At 46.9% G+C, this 17,337-nt stretch overlaps 2 protein-coding genes across 2 annotated transcripts in view; both read left to right on the top strand.

Moving 5' to 3' along the window:
* NCKAP5 (NCK associated protein 5) overlaps nucleotides 1–5,194 on the top strand; it is a 971,312-nt gene extending 966,118 nt beyond the window's left edge. Inside the window, exon 19 of the mRNA XM_082840997.1 lies at nucleotides 5,127–5,194. Within this exon, the coding sequence (XP_082697123.1) occupies nucleotides 5,127–5,143 (17 nt within the window). The 3' untranslated portion in view covers nucleotides 5,144–5,194. The remainder of the gene's footprint in view (nucleotides 1–5,126) is intronic.
* A 3,234-nt stretch (nucleotides 5,195–8,428) lies between these two features.
* The window catches only part of LYPD1 (LY6/PLAUR domain containing 1), a gene marked incomplete at both ends in the record, with an annotated part of 61,511 nt that continues 52,602 nt past the window's right edge, over nucleotides 8,429–17,337 (top strand). The window contains 2 exons of the mRNA XM_082841000.1: nucleotides 8,429–8,480; nucleotides 9,813–9,950. Coding sequence (XP_082697126.1) covers nucleotides 8,429–8,480; nucleotides 9,813–9,950 — 190 coding nt within the window. The remainder of the gene's footprint in view (nucleotides 8,481–9,812; nucleotides 9,951–17,337) is intronic.

The raw sequence follows: 17,337 nt of genomic DNA, 5'->3' as shown, positions 1-17,337 counted from the left end.
TACTTGTTTCTCCCCTGCTGTGGGCAGGAGTTTCTGGCTATACATGTGTAACATGTGTCTCTCTGAAGCTGGTCTCATCACGAGTATATTTTTTTCTGGTTTATCACTGGAGTTTTTCTGTATCACCTTATACATTTTCCCCATCTTTTCCTTATGACAAGGGCACGCATCACCTTCTGTTTTATCCTTCCTTGTGTTCAGGTTATTGGTGTAGGCAGAATCTCTGTTGTTGACTATGGAGGGAAAATGGTATGTGTTTGTGTTGAAAATCAGGAAACCAAGTTTCCAGGTCTAATTTCACCTGAATTTGAATTTGTGTGAACCACAAATTCCATAAATACCCCATGTAAAGTATAGCTGACACCAGCCTCCCTCACCTTCCAGCCTGATGTAAGAGCAAAGTGAGATCATAGATGGGAAAGCTCGTTGGAAATAAAAACTATTTGTTATTTATAACCCAGGTTTCTGGGCTGATACTTTCCTGAGTCTGGGCTGGAATTCTTGGAACCCCTTGGGATAGGCATAGCTCTGTGTTTCTGTCTTTACAGTGATTCTGTCCATTATAGAATCTTAAAGGGCAAGAGATAGACTATCTGGGCAACTACAAGACCTGAGATAGACTATAGAATGGTCTACAGATGCAGTAGGGGCACATGAAATGGAAATTTCTTGGAATGTACTCCTTCTTACCTACTATATATCTTAATACTATTCACCCTTCAAAAGCGTTCCAAGAGCCCCGTCTCCTTTTCTATGAAACTCTCTCTGAGAATCAAGACCACATAATTATTCGCACAGATTATTCATATAGTAGATTGGTTTGATTGATTGATTATTTGACTACAAGGAATTAAATTAGCTAAGGTATAATTACTAAGGGATTTCTGGAGAATATGTCACTACTTCTTGCTTGAATTATTGTTAATAATGTCATCGTTACACGAAAGATAGGAAAATATTTAACAATGAGCAAAGCTGTTTATGTTAAACTTGAAAATACACTCTCACCCTTTTGAGCCCTACTTTTGTTCCCAAGTGCAGTGAAAAGCCCCACCAAAAAGTGAACTGTACAACTGTTGCCACCTATAGGTGGCAAGTGTAGTATATTAGTTTTATCATAATTTCAATGCAGCACGTTATACAAAGGAAATGACAATGTTTTATGGGACCCACACAGTCTTCAGGAATCTTTACTGGGTTTGTTACCATTAATATTATTGTTGCTGTTCTGGGATCCTTATTTCAGAGGCTCCCCTTAAAGGTAATATGGACCGATATTTGTGAAGTTCTTTTCCACGATAGAGGTTAAGAACTTGGGCTCTGCAGGCAGACTGCCTGGGTCCAAATCCAGACCCCACCACGTACTGCTCCATGACCTTAAGTTACCTAACTAACTCCAGGCTTGATTGCTTGTAAATGAAGATAACAGGGACACCTCCCCCACGGAACTGATGTGAGGATGAAAACAGATAGTCCGTGCAACGTGCTTAGCCGAGTGTCTGTGCAGAGCAGGCACTCAATTAAATGCTGTTATTACCATGATTCGTTTTCAAAGCACCTTCACATAAACTGATGTGCACTATTGTTACCGAAAGTGGGAGTCCGGCTGCTGGCCGCTCTAAAGCCAATAAAGAGGCAAGGCTGGTGGAAAGGATCCCACATGCCGTGGAGCGGCTGGGCCCGTGAGCCACGGTTACTGAGCCTGCGCGTCTGGAGCCTGGGCTCCGCGGCAAGAGAGGCCCGCATACTGCAATGAAGAGCGGCCCCCGCTCGCCACAGCTGGAGAAAGCCCTCGCACACAAACGAAGACCCAACACAGCCATAAATAAATAAATAAAATTTAAAAAATATATATATAAAAAATTCTAATTCGAGGCAGGGAAGTAAGCTACTTCAGTGCTTTTGTTCTTAGCTGGCAGGACCACTGGAGAAATCCCAGCCAACAGCTGAGACTCTACTGATGGTGGAGAAAGCCGAGTCCATCATCCAGTCTCCATCGAGAGTCTACTGACGATGAGCGCTGGGCTCGGTTTTTAGGGGGAAGGGGGATGAGGGGGGTCATCTAGGACATACGAAAGAAGTATAAAACATGATGGCTAGCTCAGAAGTTCACACACTGCAAAGACTGCTGTTTGACATACATAGTGGGGTTATTTTTGTTACTATTGATTTGTTTTTCCTCTTAGTATAAGCAAATACTTAAAATTAGAGGATTTTAAGTATAAGCAAATATTGTTCTAGATTCATGGCCTTACCTTTAAAAGCAAAGACCTGGGCCCATGTTTCTGCACAGCTGCAATGAGCTAGGTCTAAAGAGCTGCCTTTAGGGGAGGCACGTACTCCTGAGCTGACCACACTCCTCACCACTCCCTGTAGCTCCCCAGCACTGAGCTTGAATGTCAGTGTGTCCTCATTGTCACTCTTACACTGATGTTGTTCTTATAGTCCAGAAATATTTCGGTACCCACCCCTCATCAAAACTGTGAAAATAAAAGAAGACCGAGAAGGCATGTGATTTTTCTTACAATGGGCCATTCCTTCATTCCCATCGCCTCCCCAGCCGATGTAGGCCTTTGTCATAATTAATTGAAGCGCCAAACCTACAAGCAGGAAACATTTAGAAAACAAGATGCACTATTTGTGTCCCATAGACAGTGGGTGTTTTCATGGTAAATAATCCTTTCCTTATCCCTACCTGAATACACTGAATTATGCTTTTCACCTGTCTCCCCTCCAAGACTACAAGTTCTTCTAGACTAGCGATTCTCAAATGTTAGCATGTGTCAGAATCACCCGGTGACCTTGTTAAAAACTTTTTCTGGGACGCTGCGTTACGGATGTAGTTAAGTCGGGGTGGGACTCGAGAATTTGCATTTCCAACAAGCTCCCACGTGATGCTGCTGCTGCAGGCTGCCTGGAGAGCACAGTTTAAGACCCACTGATCTAGAATAAGAATGCTAGCTTACTATTATTTATTGTTCCGTTTATTGAGCACCTACTCCTATGCGTCAGGGTCTTCAGGTGTTCTGCTTCTAATACTTACAGCAATCCTAAAATAAAGGTATGTCTTATTAGCCTTACCTGAGGAAGGGTGCTCTTGGGTACTTACACAGCCAATAAAAGGGCAAAGCTGAGACTCCAGCTCAGGTCGGCCTGGCTCCAGGGCCTCACTCCCCTCCTACAGGACGTAATGTTATTCAGCTGTGTGTCCTCAGCACCAAAACCTCCCACCTGCCTCATGATAGCTTCTCTAGTGAGTGTTTATTGAATGAACTTGAGATCCACGTTGACCAGAAATAGGCAAGGAAAAGGTTCTTGAATAAAGAAAAAGGGAGAAGATATTCAGGTGAGGAGGAAATTGCATTGAATGGCCTCTATTTACCTACATTTGGTACAGTCAAAGCTTTCCTACTCCCTCCATGTATTTTTCATATTGTACTTTATAATTCGTTTTAAAGAACGCTCAAAATTGGCACGCCACGAGAAGGATTCTGCATGGATTCATTCCTAATTATGGAGCCATTCTTTTGTAATCACCTAGGCATCTGTTCCTCAGCCCAGCTCTTTTTCCAGGTAGCCATTTCAGATTGAAAATTTGCTCTGTGAGTAATGCTCCTGTACGTTAATAGTATAATGAAATAAGCATCACTTCAAGGTTGATTTTCAAGTATTCCCATAGAATTACACCATTTCCCCATAGCAGAGAGAGAGATGCTGTCTGAGCCTGCTCTTGGGACACCGGAACCATCCACTTCTGTATCTTTTTCTTTTCTCTTTCTATTAAATATTTAGCATGTGAGGATTCACAAGCTTTGGCTATGTCTGTTTTTGCTCAGATCCAAACACAATTTCCTCATTGTACCTTTGACATCCATCGTAGCAATGTTGCAGGGAGGGATGGAACTGCCTATGTTAGGGCCTTGGACAGTAGCAATTGAGACGGTTTGGCACATGTGGATGGCAAAATGAAAAAAAAACATACAGGACATCTTGTCCTTTATTACAAGAGTGTGGAAGGCCACCAGACAGGAATTCAAATCCTGTTCTCCATCACTTGCTGAGCCAACTTGGGCAAGTGACCCTGTCACTCTGAGCCTTGTTTTCCTTCCCTCTAAAGTGGGGATGTGTAACTTACAGGTCTGTGAAAAAGGGCTTATAAATAAAATACTTTGTGTCTTTTACATGCTGGATGCTTAATAAACGGTAGCTGTTGTTATCATCTCTAAGGCCCTGTTCCTACTTCTTCCTGGATGGAATTTTTGCCTGAAAGAGGAAAAGGAAATGAGAAGTGTGGTTAGTGGCTTTAACACCTCCACCCTTGCAGTTTTTGCATCTGTGCCTTCCTATTCCGTCTCACCTCAGACCTCAGGAGTCACTTGAGCAACGAAATATATTCATGTTTACAGAGTTTACCTGCAGTAATTATCGAATATGACTGCAGTGTTTTATGAAGTCCCGGAGACTACCAGTAACAGCCTATAAATGTTCCTGTTTACATTGGTTTTACTAGAACCTCCTGGAGGGAGAGGTTACTCGGGTGCAGACCTGTTACTATGATGTTTAAGCCCTTTTTGGGCCTTGAAGAATCTATACCCTCACACCTGGGATCTCTTTCAAATAGCATAAGACTTGTAAAGGGACAAAATACACACGTGACAATGCATCTGACAAGTTTAATGTGTACTTAAATTTTATGTCAGTTTAAGGGATTGCATGCTTTTCTTTTTTCATAGAACTGTCATTTCTGGCTGAAGTTCAGTCCCTATCCATATTTAGAAACAGGACAACTAATAATATTTAGTAAGAAAAGAAAGGAGTTCGAAACTGTGGTTAAGAAAAATAAGGCACTTTACGTGAACAAATTTTAGATGGATCCATTTAAAATTAAGTGACACTTAACTGATTTGCAAATTGGGACCTATTTATCTCAGTAAAATGATTAAAGTCTTGATTTATCCCTAAAATTGGCTTTATTACATTAAATTATACTGGAAGATTGTTAAAGACTTGTAGGTTCCCTCTATCCCTTTAAATTGTACTTTATACTGACAATAATTGAATATTGGATGGAATAACTTGATTTTGCAAAGAAATATGTTTCTAATATTTTCCTCCTTTTATTGCAGAAATTGAAACAAGTTGAAGAAACAAGAGAAGATCCTGAGAATAGATTACGTAAAATTTCCCTGGAGTCATTCAATAAATACAACGGCAATACTGTGATCTTATTAGAAAAAGAGACGAACTCTCTGAACAAGGTTGAAGGACAAAAGGAAGAAAAAGAAAAAAATGAAGAGGCCTCTTTGAGTAACTCTGATAGGCCTGGGGTAGACAATTTGGAATCTTTGAGTGATTCTTTATATGATAGCTTCTCTTCCTGTGCAAGTCAGGGTTCAAATGATGTGTAAAGGCCTTTTTTTCCCCTTAGTGAGCTGGAAATGGAGCACTTGAGAAACAGGGCTGGGGAGCAGGGCAGGTAGGGATGGCAACGAATAAACTATTGCAGTACCAGGGCCGCCACTGTCAGATTCACAGCCAGCAGCCCACCGGGGCTTACTTCCCTGACAAGGCAATAAAGATAGACTCTACTTGCTGTGTTCCGTGAGGATTAAAAGTAAACACACCCAGGATACACAAGTCTTAATTTTGCACTTTTCTTTTGAAAAAGAAGTTGTACAGAAGTTGTAAATTTTTTTTTGGAAAAGAAATTATATTTGTAGCAAAAAAAACCTTAAAAAGACAGCAATACATGGAATCAGTGCCACGCTCTTGAAATGACGCCCTAAGTCTTAGAAGTTGATAATATATTTTTGAAAAATTCCAACTCCAGTTTTTGTTCAGGGCACTGTCCTAGCCCTCAGATTGTTTGATGGTACACTCTGTAGACAGAAAACAGGGCCTGCTGAAAAACCAGAGGGCTGTCTCTCATCTCCATCTCATAATCTCAATTCGACAGAAACTTTAATCCCAGTGCAATTTCCAAATTGTTGCCAGAGAGATTCAGGTTCTAGTAATAAGTATAATTCTGCTTCTACTGAAAACTGTAGAGGAAGGTACTCAAGTGTGACACTGATCAGAAGCTGTTTGTATCAGAGACGATGTAATTCTACTTTCCCTCCAATCATTTCCTTACATCCTCTTCTACTTAGTGGTTCTCTGCAATTCTCAACATTATCTGTTGATCTTTATCTTCTGGCTCTTTTGATTAAAACCTGGTCAATCTATAAATCAAAGTAAATTCCTGTTTGCAATGTTCACTTTGTAAAAAATAAAATGGTTGGTGCTATGAAAAATTCTTACTTTTTAATATCCTTTTTTCCTACAAAGTCTGTTTATATGTAAGGATAAATTCTATTTCAAAGGTTACCGTGTATTTTTTCTAGATGCGAACTATTTATAATTGCTTTTGTACAGGAGCTTGTAAACTAGGCAGAACAGATATTTTTAGGATCTATATGGGTACTTTAGTACACACTTGTTTCTTTAAAGAGTATTGTATGATCAGTGTTATTTGGTTAATTTGTGCAATTTGTTATATTTGAATTTTGTTGTCTTAAATGAAAATTATGTCATTGTCTTTCAGACTCCTTAAGATTCTTTTGTTTCATTTCTGAATAAACGTCATATCACAATCGCACCCTCTGAAAGCTTAGAAGAGCTTCTTCAAGGACCCTTCGGCGCAATTAGTTATTTGAATCTCACACGCGCTCCAACGACGCATTCCCCCGAAGGAATAAACAGACTAATAAGGAAACTGGCCCTATTCCTCCAGAAACAGTAATTCAGCCAATTGTAAGATCCGAGTCTGCAGACTAGCGAGTAATGGTCAAAGCATTTTCGTCTCCCTGAGGGGTTAACCAACTAGAAATGAGAGGAAGAGGGGTGCAAAGGGAGAGAAGGAGCCGGAGGCAGATAGGGAACGATCTCTGCAGAGGAATGACAAAGTCATTGAAGCCCCTTTCCGGACCCGCTCTGCTGGCAGGATAGGGAAATAAATGATCAGCATCCCGGCCTAAGAGAGCTTCCTTCTCCTCAGAGAGGAGGCCCGAGTAGAAGGAGGTGAAGAGGGGCGAAGCTTATGAAGCCCTTTCCACCGAAATGGATGCTGCCTAGGGATTTGGGGGACAGGCGTGGGAACGTGCGGGATTGGGGGCGGAGGCTCCCAGGCGTTCCGGGCGGGCCAGCGGGCTCCCGTACCACCTGCGGCTGGGCTCGGCGGCCAGGAAGGCAAACGTAGCAAGGTGGCGTTCCGGGAGTACTCCAGGTGGGTCGCTTGTACAAGAGAGGGGGGATGGGGTGGGGGGAGGTGGCGAGGGGTGTGCCAGTGCCCGAGTCCTGGGCTGGGAAGGCGCGGTACACGAGAGGACGCCGTGAATAGAGCCGGAGGAAGCTGCCCGGCCTTTTGGACGAAGGGGATGGAGGAGAGCAACTCTCGTCTTCACCCCAGTTTGCTTTCTAGTGGGAGCTCATTCACGGTTGTCCCCGGAGCGGCCCTCTCCTAGGCTAGGCTACCGCACCCTCCAGCGGTGCGCGCGGTACACGAACCGAGGCCCGAGCGCGCGGAGCTGGGCAGGGTCCCCGCCTACCCCGCCCACTGCGCCGCAGCTGAAGCCGAGCCCGGTAACTACCCAGGGGCTTCTCCGAGGAAGAGAAGGCGCAGCTGCACCGGATACCCTAGGGAGCCTGCGAGTGTGCAACTTTGCCAGACGCACGGGAGCGCGGCCCCGCACTCCCTGCCGGGTGGACCGGACCCTGCCGCGGGCAACCCACCAGCCCCCGGGGGGCGCAGAGGAGGGGGGCAAGCGCCCCTGCAAGTAGAGGCAAGCGGTCTTCCCACCCCACCTCCTACGTCCTGCTGACGGCGCCCGGCCGACCGCCGTGGCACCTGCTGCGCCCTCCTCCCTCTTTCCCCAGTCTCCAGCCTCCCCGCCTCCGAAAACTACACTCTCCCTCTCCCCCTCGAGGCGTCCCAGGGGACGTGCGGAGGCGGGAGAGGAGGGCTATCGGAAGGGGGTGGACACGTGAAAAGACTGTCCCAGCCTTCCCCGCTCGCCACCTCCACCCCAACTCGGCAGCCGTCACGTGGTGCCTGGAGTGGGAGGTGGGGAGAAGAGGCGAGACTTTTTTGGGTGCTCCGGATCGCCAGCAGTTCCTTCAGCCTCCGTCGCCAACTCCGGAGACGCCGGGCACTCACTGCCCGGGAGCGCGAGCCAGAGAAGCGGCGACCCACAGCCGGGGGCCCCGGCGCGGGCGATGCGGGCGCCGCCGGCGGCACCTGCGGCTCGTCTTGGCGGCGGCGGGCGCTTCGGCGGCGGCAGCGCGGGCCCCAGCAGTCTCGGCAGCCACAGCCGCTGCGGCCCGGACAGCCTCCGCCGCGGTCGCCGCTTCTGATGCGCCTGCCCGCTCCCGGCCCCGCGGCTCCGGGAGGATGTGGGTCCTCGGCATCGCGGCAACTTTTTGCGGACTGTTCTTGCTTCAAGGTAAGAAGACGAAGCGGCCAGCCGTCCGGCCGGGATCGCACACCCCGTGTACCCGCCGGCCGCTCTGCCTCCGCTGGGCGCTCACCTCCGCGCCCGTGCTGTGCAGGGGTCGCGCGGCGGGAGTTCGGCGGCGGCGAGTGGTGCCCAGGGGCGCTAGATGGGAAAGTGCCCAAATCCTGCGCTGCTGGAGGAGCGGCGGCAGCGGCGGATTGGTGGGACTCGGGCTGCAGGTGCCCGGGCTGCGCGGTCGAAAGAAGAAGCTGGGCTGGGGAGGAGGGAAGGTCCGAGCCGTGCAGGGTCTCGGCGAGGGAGCGGGGGCGACAGTCCGCGAACCCGCCAAGTTGTCAGGCGTCGCTAGCAACCCGTGGTAGTGGCGCCGCCGACAGGTGAGCGGCATGCTGGTCAGCCTGTGGCCTGGGCTAGCCGGGGCTGCGTTGCTGCGCTCCGAGCGCGACCGCTGTGGGTCTGGGAGGGGAGGTGCGCCGGGCCCGGGGCTCATCTGCCCGGGAGCCGGGGGTAGTTAGGTCTAGACGCGAGCTCGTAGATCCGAGCGGAACAGTCGGGCTGGGGCGGGGAGAGGTACAGAAACGTCTGGCTCCTTCGCTCCAGTACAGGAGCGGCTCCCAGTCCAGCTCTGCAGAGCTGGGACCCGCACCGGGAGCCCTAGCCAAACGGAGCCCTGAAAGCCGGGAAGGAAGGACTGTGGTGTCGCGGCCGGGGATGCGCGCGCGCGCACACACGCACGCACGCACGCCCCTTGCCACACGCCGCGGCCACCCCTGCTGCTTCGGGAACCGTCCCGAAGAAAGGCGGGGGACTCGGGGCGCAGCAGCATTGAGCACCCGACCCTTCGTCCGCCTGGGGGGGCCTCGGAGCCACAGCACAGGGATGCCGGCTTCGACTATCAAAGAAAACTGAAAAGGCGTCTGCGAAGGCAATCGCGAACGGTGCCGACATAGTAATTAACTCATTTGTAACCAATTAACAATTAGGCAAAGCCTTCGGCGTAGGCTGGAGCCGACGCACGTCAGGTCCTCGGCTCTCGGGCGGCATAGCCCTCCTTTCAACTTCCGTGGGGGAAGAGCCGGGTGTGGTGTCGGATGGGCTCTTTGTTTCTGGAGAGTGGGTCCAGGGCTCGCGGGCCAAATCCCACTTTATATCCTGCGGGACCTTCGGTGGCCGCGCCGCCCTCTACCGGCTTCAACCGCGGCCGCCTTCCGGGGAGACCCAGGAGGGAGGGCGCCGCAGCTGGCTGGAGCGAGGGGCAGGATGCTGGCTTCTGGGGTAGTCTCGGGGCGGCCCGGTCTGAATCCGACTGCGTCTGTCCCGCAGGCTTTGCGTTGCAAATCCAGTGCTACCAGTGTGAAGAATTCCAACTGAATAACGACTGCTCCTCCCCCGAGTTCATCGTGAATTGCACGGTGAACGTTCAAGACATGTGTCAGAAAGAAGTGATGGAGCAAAGCGCAGGTAAGAGCCCGGCAGCCCCCCTTTTCCTCCCCTCTCCAGCCTGGGCTGAGGTGGGAGTGAGGGGGGCCATTGCATTACAGGAAAAGGGATTGACTTCGATATAATGCACCCACTGGTTATCCCAGATTTACTTTTCCAGAGCTGGGAAAGTGAAAAGTTCCAAGTTACTTTAATCTCATTAGAGTTAATTACCAGGGCTTCTCCCGGAGAAGAAGCTCATATGGCTGGGGGGTGGGGGGAGTGCATTTCAATGAGTGGCTCTCCTCTTTTAATCGACTGCCCTCACCTCCCTCTGCTAAAAGCTGATCGGGAGACTGGAAAATGTATGGATAACCGGCTCTGCTTGGGCAACTAGACAGTAGCCTGTGAGCAGTGTCAGCCTGACATATGAAGCTAGTTGAAGTTCCCAGAGGTCAGCACTTGAAAAATGTGTTTTGTCGAAGAGCCACGCCATATTTCCTTGAAGAACACTAGAGCATCTTTATTTAATTTTAGAACTAATGCATCCAATTCCAGGCAAAAATTGCCAAAGATCTTTCAAGGGAATGTAGTCCCCCGCCCCACAAGCTTAGCTGCTTAGTGGGCTGATAGAGGGCCTGCGCGTGAGGCGAAAAAAGAAAGGGGTCTTGTGAGAGAAAACCTCACTCATTTCCTGCAGTCTTCTCGTGGAGCTGGGGCTCCCCAGCCCCGCCCAGTAGTCTCATCAGAAATCAAAGCCCCCCCAAAAAGTGGAACTGGAACTTTGGGGAAACGGGTGAACTGGAGTTTCAATGCCAAGGTCAGGTCCATGAACATAGACTTTGCCATTGTAAGGATGTTGAAAAGATGGGTGAATGATATTCAGTGCACCCAGGCGCTGCTTCTCTTGAGTTCGCTGAACTGCCCTGCCCACGGAGCCTGGTGAAGGGTCCAGCTTGGTAAGTGATTTCCCTTACCCCGCTGGCAGATTCATGCAAGGGCTCTAGCTTTAAAGTGAGCACCTTGCGAAAGGAGTTTCTTCCCAGAGAAGGGCCTGGAAGTGCCTTGTGGCTTACCACATAGTAACCTGGGGAGCAGATAGCTGGTCGCTGTGCTGTGACGTGGCGTGCGTGCAGGCAACTTTAAAGGCTCTTTTTTATAGGTCATTAGCAGTCTAGGTGTGGAGTCTTTCCACCAGAATCATTCTTCTGGGAAGTCTGAAACGTAATCGCTCGCAAGAATAACGTCTCAAACAAAGCAGCATGCATTGTTTTGTCATATGGGATTCGGACTGTTAAAAAGGCAAAACAAAATGTAGTGATGATTCTATAGCTAAGATTGACACGCGTGATTCTGACAGGTTGTTTCTTTTCTGCTTGTTTCTGGGAATTTTATGTGAGCAAAAATGGAGGATGGCCTTTCTACCTGAGGAACTCCCGTAATTTTCCTCAGAATCACTTCGAACACTTTACTGTGTCTCTCAAACATCTGTAGCTTTCTTCCAGGCAGTAGTTTAGAGCCAGACAAAAATGGGGATGTGAAACTTTCTCATCGTCCTCTAGGCCACTGCTTACCTGGGTATCATATATCATAACCTGGGATATGGTTGCCACGAGAAGAGGACAAGCTGTGAACCAAATTTCTTGCTCTCTAAAAGTGTATCTGAGGTGAACATTACAAACTCCATTTTCAAAGTGTGGTTTTTCATCTAGCTTCCCCCTCTCCTCCACCACACACTGTAAAAAAAAAAAAAAAAAAAAAAAAAAAAAGGCAGTGCTGGCCTGATAACACTCTAGCGCTAAGTCCATCAGTGCCTGACCTGAAGTTGCTATTAGCTCAGTCAAGGCGGGCATTTTGTCACCAAAGCAGGTTTCTCCCACCACATGTCATAGGCTAGAGGGTGACAGACACTGGAGAAATAAGGCAAGCTCAGTCGTGAAGCTTGAGAAGCAGAAACAGTTGATGGGCTCAAAGGGAAAGCCGGTTATTAGGGAAAGGATGCAAGCTCTGCACACGTGGAAACCAGGCATTCTTAGCCTGAATTCAATAGAAATCAGCCAAATGCACGTTTCTGTGCTTAAAGCGCGATGGTCGTGGAGGGATGGGGGCAGGAGGGGGAGTGGGCTGAAATTTCCAAGGCGCTTCCATTGTCATCACGTGATGGCTGGAGACCAATCAATTTAAGTGGCTATTAACCCTCCCCTTGTTGGCAGGGCTGGAGAGCCAACCTAAAACCTCTGATTGTTAAGGGACCACAGCGTAGCATACTCATCACAGTAGCAACAGCTAACTCCTGTTGTGTGCCCTGTGTAGGAGGCTCTTTCCCCGTGCTGAGGCCCTTATTTCCCCAGGCCACGACCCACCATGTTTAATTACACTGCAGGGTCAACTTCTCCCCTCTGGAGCAAGGAAGTCCCACCTGTTCACTGATGCTATTAGGAATCGAAGTCAGAATCGTTTGTGTTGATCAGTAATATATACTGTTCCAAGAATTTTAGTGCTTTGGAATCGGAAGGGCTTTTGTTGCTGTCGTTGTTGTTTTAATTTTTTGAAAAATCATACACACTTTTCTACAAGAAAAATTACGAAAGGGGGGTTAGCAATCTTCTTTCTACTCCATCTCGTATAACCACTTCCTGAATTTCTCCTTTAACAGAGAAAGTTCACCACCTTTTGCAGCTCATACACACAAACTAACCTACCTTTGCATAAAGATTATAAGTAAATATAACAACAGAAGAATCATATTTACAGGGATAAACCATAGTGGGTAGTTGATTTATAGCCAAGGGTGCACATTGGAATCTGGGACTTTTGTTCAAGTCCACATGTCTGGGCCCCTCCTTGAAGAGGCCAGTTCTGGAAGTCTGTGGTGTAACTGGCCGTGGGTCAGCCCCCGCAGGTGACCATGGGGTGCCCTAACCCTAAATTGAGAACTGCTGGTCTGGACCAACCTTTTTGTGTTATAGAGGAGGAAACGAGGGCCAGAGAAATTAGATGTCTGGTCCACGTCTGTCAGCCAATGGTTACTGCGAGGCACCTGCTTCCTGGGCCAGCACCTTACACAGTAAAATATGCTGCCAGGGTTGCCTGCAAAGATAATTCAGGTAAAGTGCTAAAGACTTAGACAATCCTCACACCCACCAGTCTCACCTAATAGGCTTAGTGAACTGGGTTGAGCGCACGAGCCACAAAGTGGATTTTGTAAGAACAGGAGAACCAACTGGCAGGACCTTTACCTATTCCTCAGAGCGGCATTCCTATTAGATGCTGAGATGATTCTCTGCTCCTTTTCCTTTTGGTCATTTATGGGGAAATAAGGCATGGGTTGTGGGGAAGAGAAGGCGTCTTTCATTGTCCTTACTAACTGATATTCAAGTGTTTGCATAATGAATGGCTTGTTCCCTCATAGACACTTAGCGAGTTAGTGTCTATGAACCAGCGCCCTTGATAATGACATCTCTCTTGTTTTTGCCTCTCACCGCCCTCCGCAAAATATTTCAAATATCGATTTTCACTTCGGAATAGAAGCCCCCCGCCCATGAATTTTAAAACCAGGGTATAAGGAACGCGAATCTGCGTTTGTTTGACAGTGCAATCTTGTAATTAGAGTTTTTCCTCTTGACTAGATACAGTGAAAGGGGCGTAATTTAATTTTTATAGACTAGCCAATTTCTGCCCCTAGCAAAGTATAGCTCTGCCACTGAGCAAAATGTTACAGGTTCTCCTAAACGTTATTTAAAAGTTAAATGCAGTATATTGCGAGAAAGTTCATGGTCTGAATCAGTAAGCCAGTCGATCTCTTCACCCATCCTTTGCAACAGGCGTTAATCTGTCTGTTTTGCAGTACACGAGTTCACTGATTTATATGCCACGTTGCATCTGCCTTATGGCTGTATAAGTAATGGCTACTTTCCTTTTGGGTTAGTTGGTTGCTCCTTAAGGTGGGCAGGGATGGCTCGATGCCTTGGACAGGGTAATTTTATGCCTTATTTTCCCATGAGCTATCGAAAGATAAGGGGATAGCAAGAGAGGACCTGGGGTCTCTAATCAGTCACCCACTCTTAGCAGAAAGCAGTGGAAAGCTGACCACGGCCTATGTTCTCTTAAGGCTGTGCTCTGCTTAGTTTCACCAAGATTTACAATAACAGGCTGTAGTTTGTCTTTGGGGTGGTCCTGGCAGGAAGAAGGGCCAATTTTGCTTATCAGTATTACATCAGAGTCCCTTTATACCCGGATTCTTTAAAGCGCACACACATGGCATATATATGTATGAGCGTATATTTTTAAATTTTGCCTATATCAATTAACACACACAAACATAATTCTTGTGAGAAAAGAAGTGAAAGTATTGCATCCTCCTTTTTTGTAGCTGTTCAGATCGTACAAAGACGTTTTCTAACTTCTTTTCCCCAGAACATCTTTGTTCAGAGTACCAGTGATGTTTGTTAATCTTCTAGTGCCCTTTATCTGCTCCATAGCTTTTTCTCTTACCTCTTCTCTCCTGTCATCTCCCTTTTGAACATCCTACCTGTAGCCCTTACTTTCTCATTCTCAAATCCATTTTGCATCACTGAGATGGGCTGTGGACTCCACTCTAAGAATAAAGTAAAGAACAAAAATGAAAAACTAATCACCATACTTTAACTTTGCCAAGGAGACTGCAACAGATTTAAAAACTTTAAAATAAAAAAGATTCAGGTGTCAAGAAAGATATTCTCATATATGAACACCGGCCCTGCTTAAAAAGGTTTCCATGCCAACCTCAATAATGTTATGAATTACACGGGGAAAGATTCTGTGCAATGAATGTCAATATCACTACCTCCTTTCCAGTGGAACCCTGAAAGAATACCTTTCTCTCCAGAGCAAGACATTTTGCCAATCCGACTGTTCACTTAGTTCTCAAGATGCATCCATCTTTTTCATGTGGCAGGCATAGCCGACTTCTGAGGAGGTCTTCAGAGGGTGAATATCAAATGTCATTAGTCCCTCGGACTCTCCAGTACGTAAAGTATTTGTTTATGTTAACTTTCCAGCTGAACTAGCAGCCAGGGCTGACCTCCCATCTCCAGAGATGAAACGTTTGAAGATTGATCCAGCTTCTCCCATAACACTTAATTCCTCCCACTGCGATTTCATGAAAGCCTCCATCATTGATGGTTTTCCTAATGAGTTTAAACAGAGAGGCTTCAAAGCTGGGTTTTTTCTCCCAAGTGAAAAATGAAACGAACTATGAAAACAAAACACACCGTTTCCTTTTGAACTTTGAAAAGGAAATCTGCTTCCCTTACATATTCCTGAAATAAAAAGATCTGAATATACAGCCTGCTTTCCGTCTCTCCCTCTCCCCTTCCCACCTTCTTTCCTTCCTGCCTACCTTCCTCTCTCCCTCCCTTTCTCTTTCTTTTTTTCTCTGATTGACTGACTTAGGTTCTCATGCCCAAAGCTGGGAAAGGTTTATTATCGCACTGTACCGTAGTAGCCCACACCCTAACCCCTGTTGTCAGCAGCTGAAAGGGTGTCCATCACCTTTAGGGAGCAAGGAACCATGCTCCAGGTTTCCCAGGCTTGGTAACTTTAAAGAGGTTACTTAACATCCCAGGGGCTTAGCTTTCTCTGCTGTAATATGTAGAAACAGGCCACCTGTCTTCTTATGAGATACAGCAAGGCAGTGAGGAATGCTGTCAGTATAACCACCTTAAGGCACCAGTACTAAAGGGGGAAACCTGCCGGAATGCTCACCAGGAGTTGCTTCGTTCACTCTCCGTAGCTGCCTCTGAAGGCTGGCCCAGACACCTGAGCCTAAGTTACTTTACATATTACTTCTTCATTTCTCAGACTGAAGGAGTCCTTGCATGTAACCTTTCATTCCTTATAATAGGGTCCTTATACTTAGCCTGGAAGGTTCGCAGTGAGATGACATATTCACTTGATAGTTGGTGAATCTGAGATGCAGAGAGACGTAGCAATTTGCTCAGGACCACGCAGCCAGTGGGACTGGAATTCAAGTCCTTTTTTCTTCCCTGGGATTTTTTCGATCACTCTAATACCATTTCTTTTCTGGATTTTAATTACAACTTTTTTGAGATATAATTTACGTACCATACAAGGCATCCTTTTAGAGTGTATAATTGATTTGTTTTTAGTATATTCACTATATTTAGATGTGAACATAATCTAATTCCAGAACGTTTTCATCACCCCAAAAAGAAACCCTGTAACCGTTAGCTGTCACTAATCTGGGAACCACTAATCTACTTTCTGTCCCTGTGGATTTGCCTCTTCTGGACATTTCCTGTAAATGGAATCACAGAAAATGTGATTTTTCGTGACTGACTTCTCTCGCTTAGGATAATGTTTTCAAGGTGCACCTGTTTCACATCCCATTTTGAAGTGCACCTTTCCTCTTGCTCGTACAGGGGTCTGAAGGGGAAACTCAGGCTTGGCAAGTCTCTCAATTAGAGTGGGGTGGGATGAGATGGGGTAGGAGAGGGCATGGCTGTGAACCTGGAACTCCAGGGGCTAATTAGCCAGTTTGCTGAGTGGAACTAAAAACCTGTGCCAAGAGTAAGCTGTCCAAGGGAGCCGTGGGGCAAAGGACCCAGCACTGGGCTTCCCATCCATCGCCTCCCTATCCATTGCCATCTGTTAATCTGCTTTTCCCTGAGGGGACCTTGAATTCGTTTGTTAGCCACAAGAATCCTCAGGCATCTTGGGTGGGCTATTCCTGATGCCAGAAGCTCTTATCAGTGATCCCAGCTGCCCATCCCAACATCCGGCCTCACCCATAGACCATAGCCCTCAAGCATCCTGCACCTCTTGGGCTAGAAGAGATCTTCATTTATAAGTTCACAGATGAGAAGACTGTAGTTTTCTTTCCTGAGGGCTTAAGCATCTTGATGAGTCCATTTCCCTTTCTTCCCTTGAGAAAGCTTGAGGGTTGAGCAGGTTGAGAAGTATTCTGGGGAGAGATTGTAGTTAAGGAGATGGGATTCTGGTGTGATTTGATCCTCTACAAGGAATACTCAGTAAACATGTGCAAATCTAGCCTTTTTCTCCCAAACCAAGTCACTGATTAGAGTCTTTATGTAGGCACAGCTGTTCGCTCCTTCAGAAGGTATAAGTTTCTTTTCTTTTCTTTCCCTCTCAAAGACTAAGCTGAATCCTTCTTTGCCTTGTGGTGCAAGTGATTGTATTTTGGGGGAAGAGAATTGCTGGTAGAGGACAATGTTTCCTCCCCTGGGCATTCCACAAAAGGCCATATCTATAAAGTAGGAGCTTCAATCAAACCTGTGATGAATCATCCTGTGAATAAACAAAAGAATTATATATGTCACTAATTCCTTCTATCCACGGTAAACTTTGGGCTGTGGCTATATTGTGATTCAGGAACCGTTTTCACCAGCCAAAACTATACCACATGTTC

This window comes from Leucopleurus acutus, assembly GCF_964270905.1.
Source record: "Leucopleurus acutus genome assembly, chromosome: 6".
In the NCBI taxonomy this organism is placed as follows: domain Eukaryota; kingdom Metazoa; phylum Chordata; class Mammalia; order Artiodactyla; family Delphinidae; genus Leucopleurus; species Leucopleurus acutus.
This window is presented reverse-complemented; position numbering and strand designations above follow the sequence as displayed.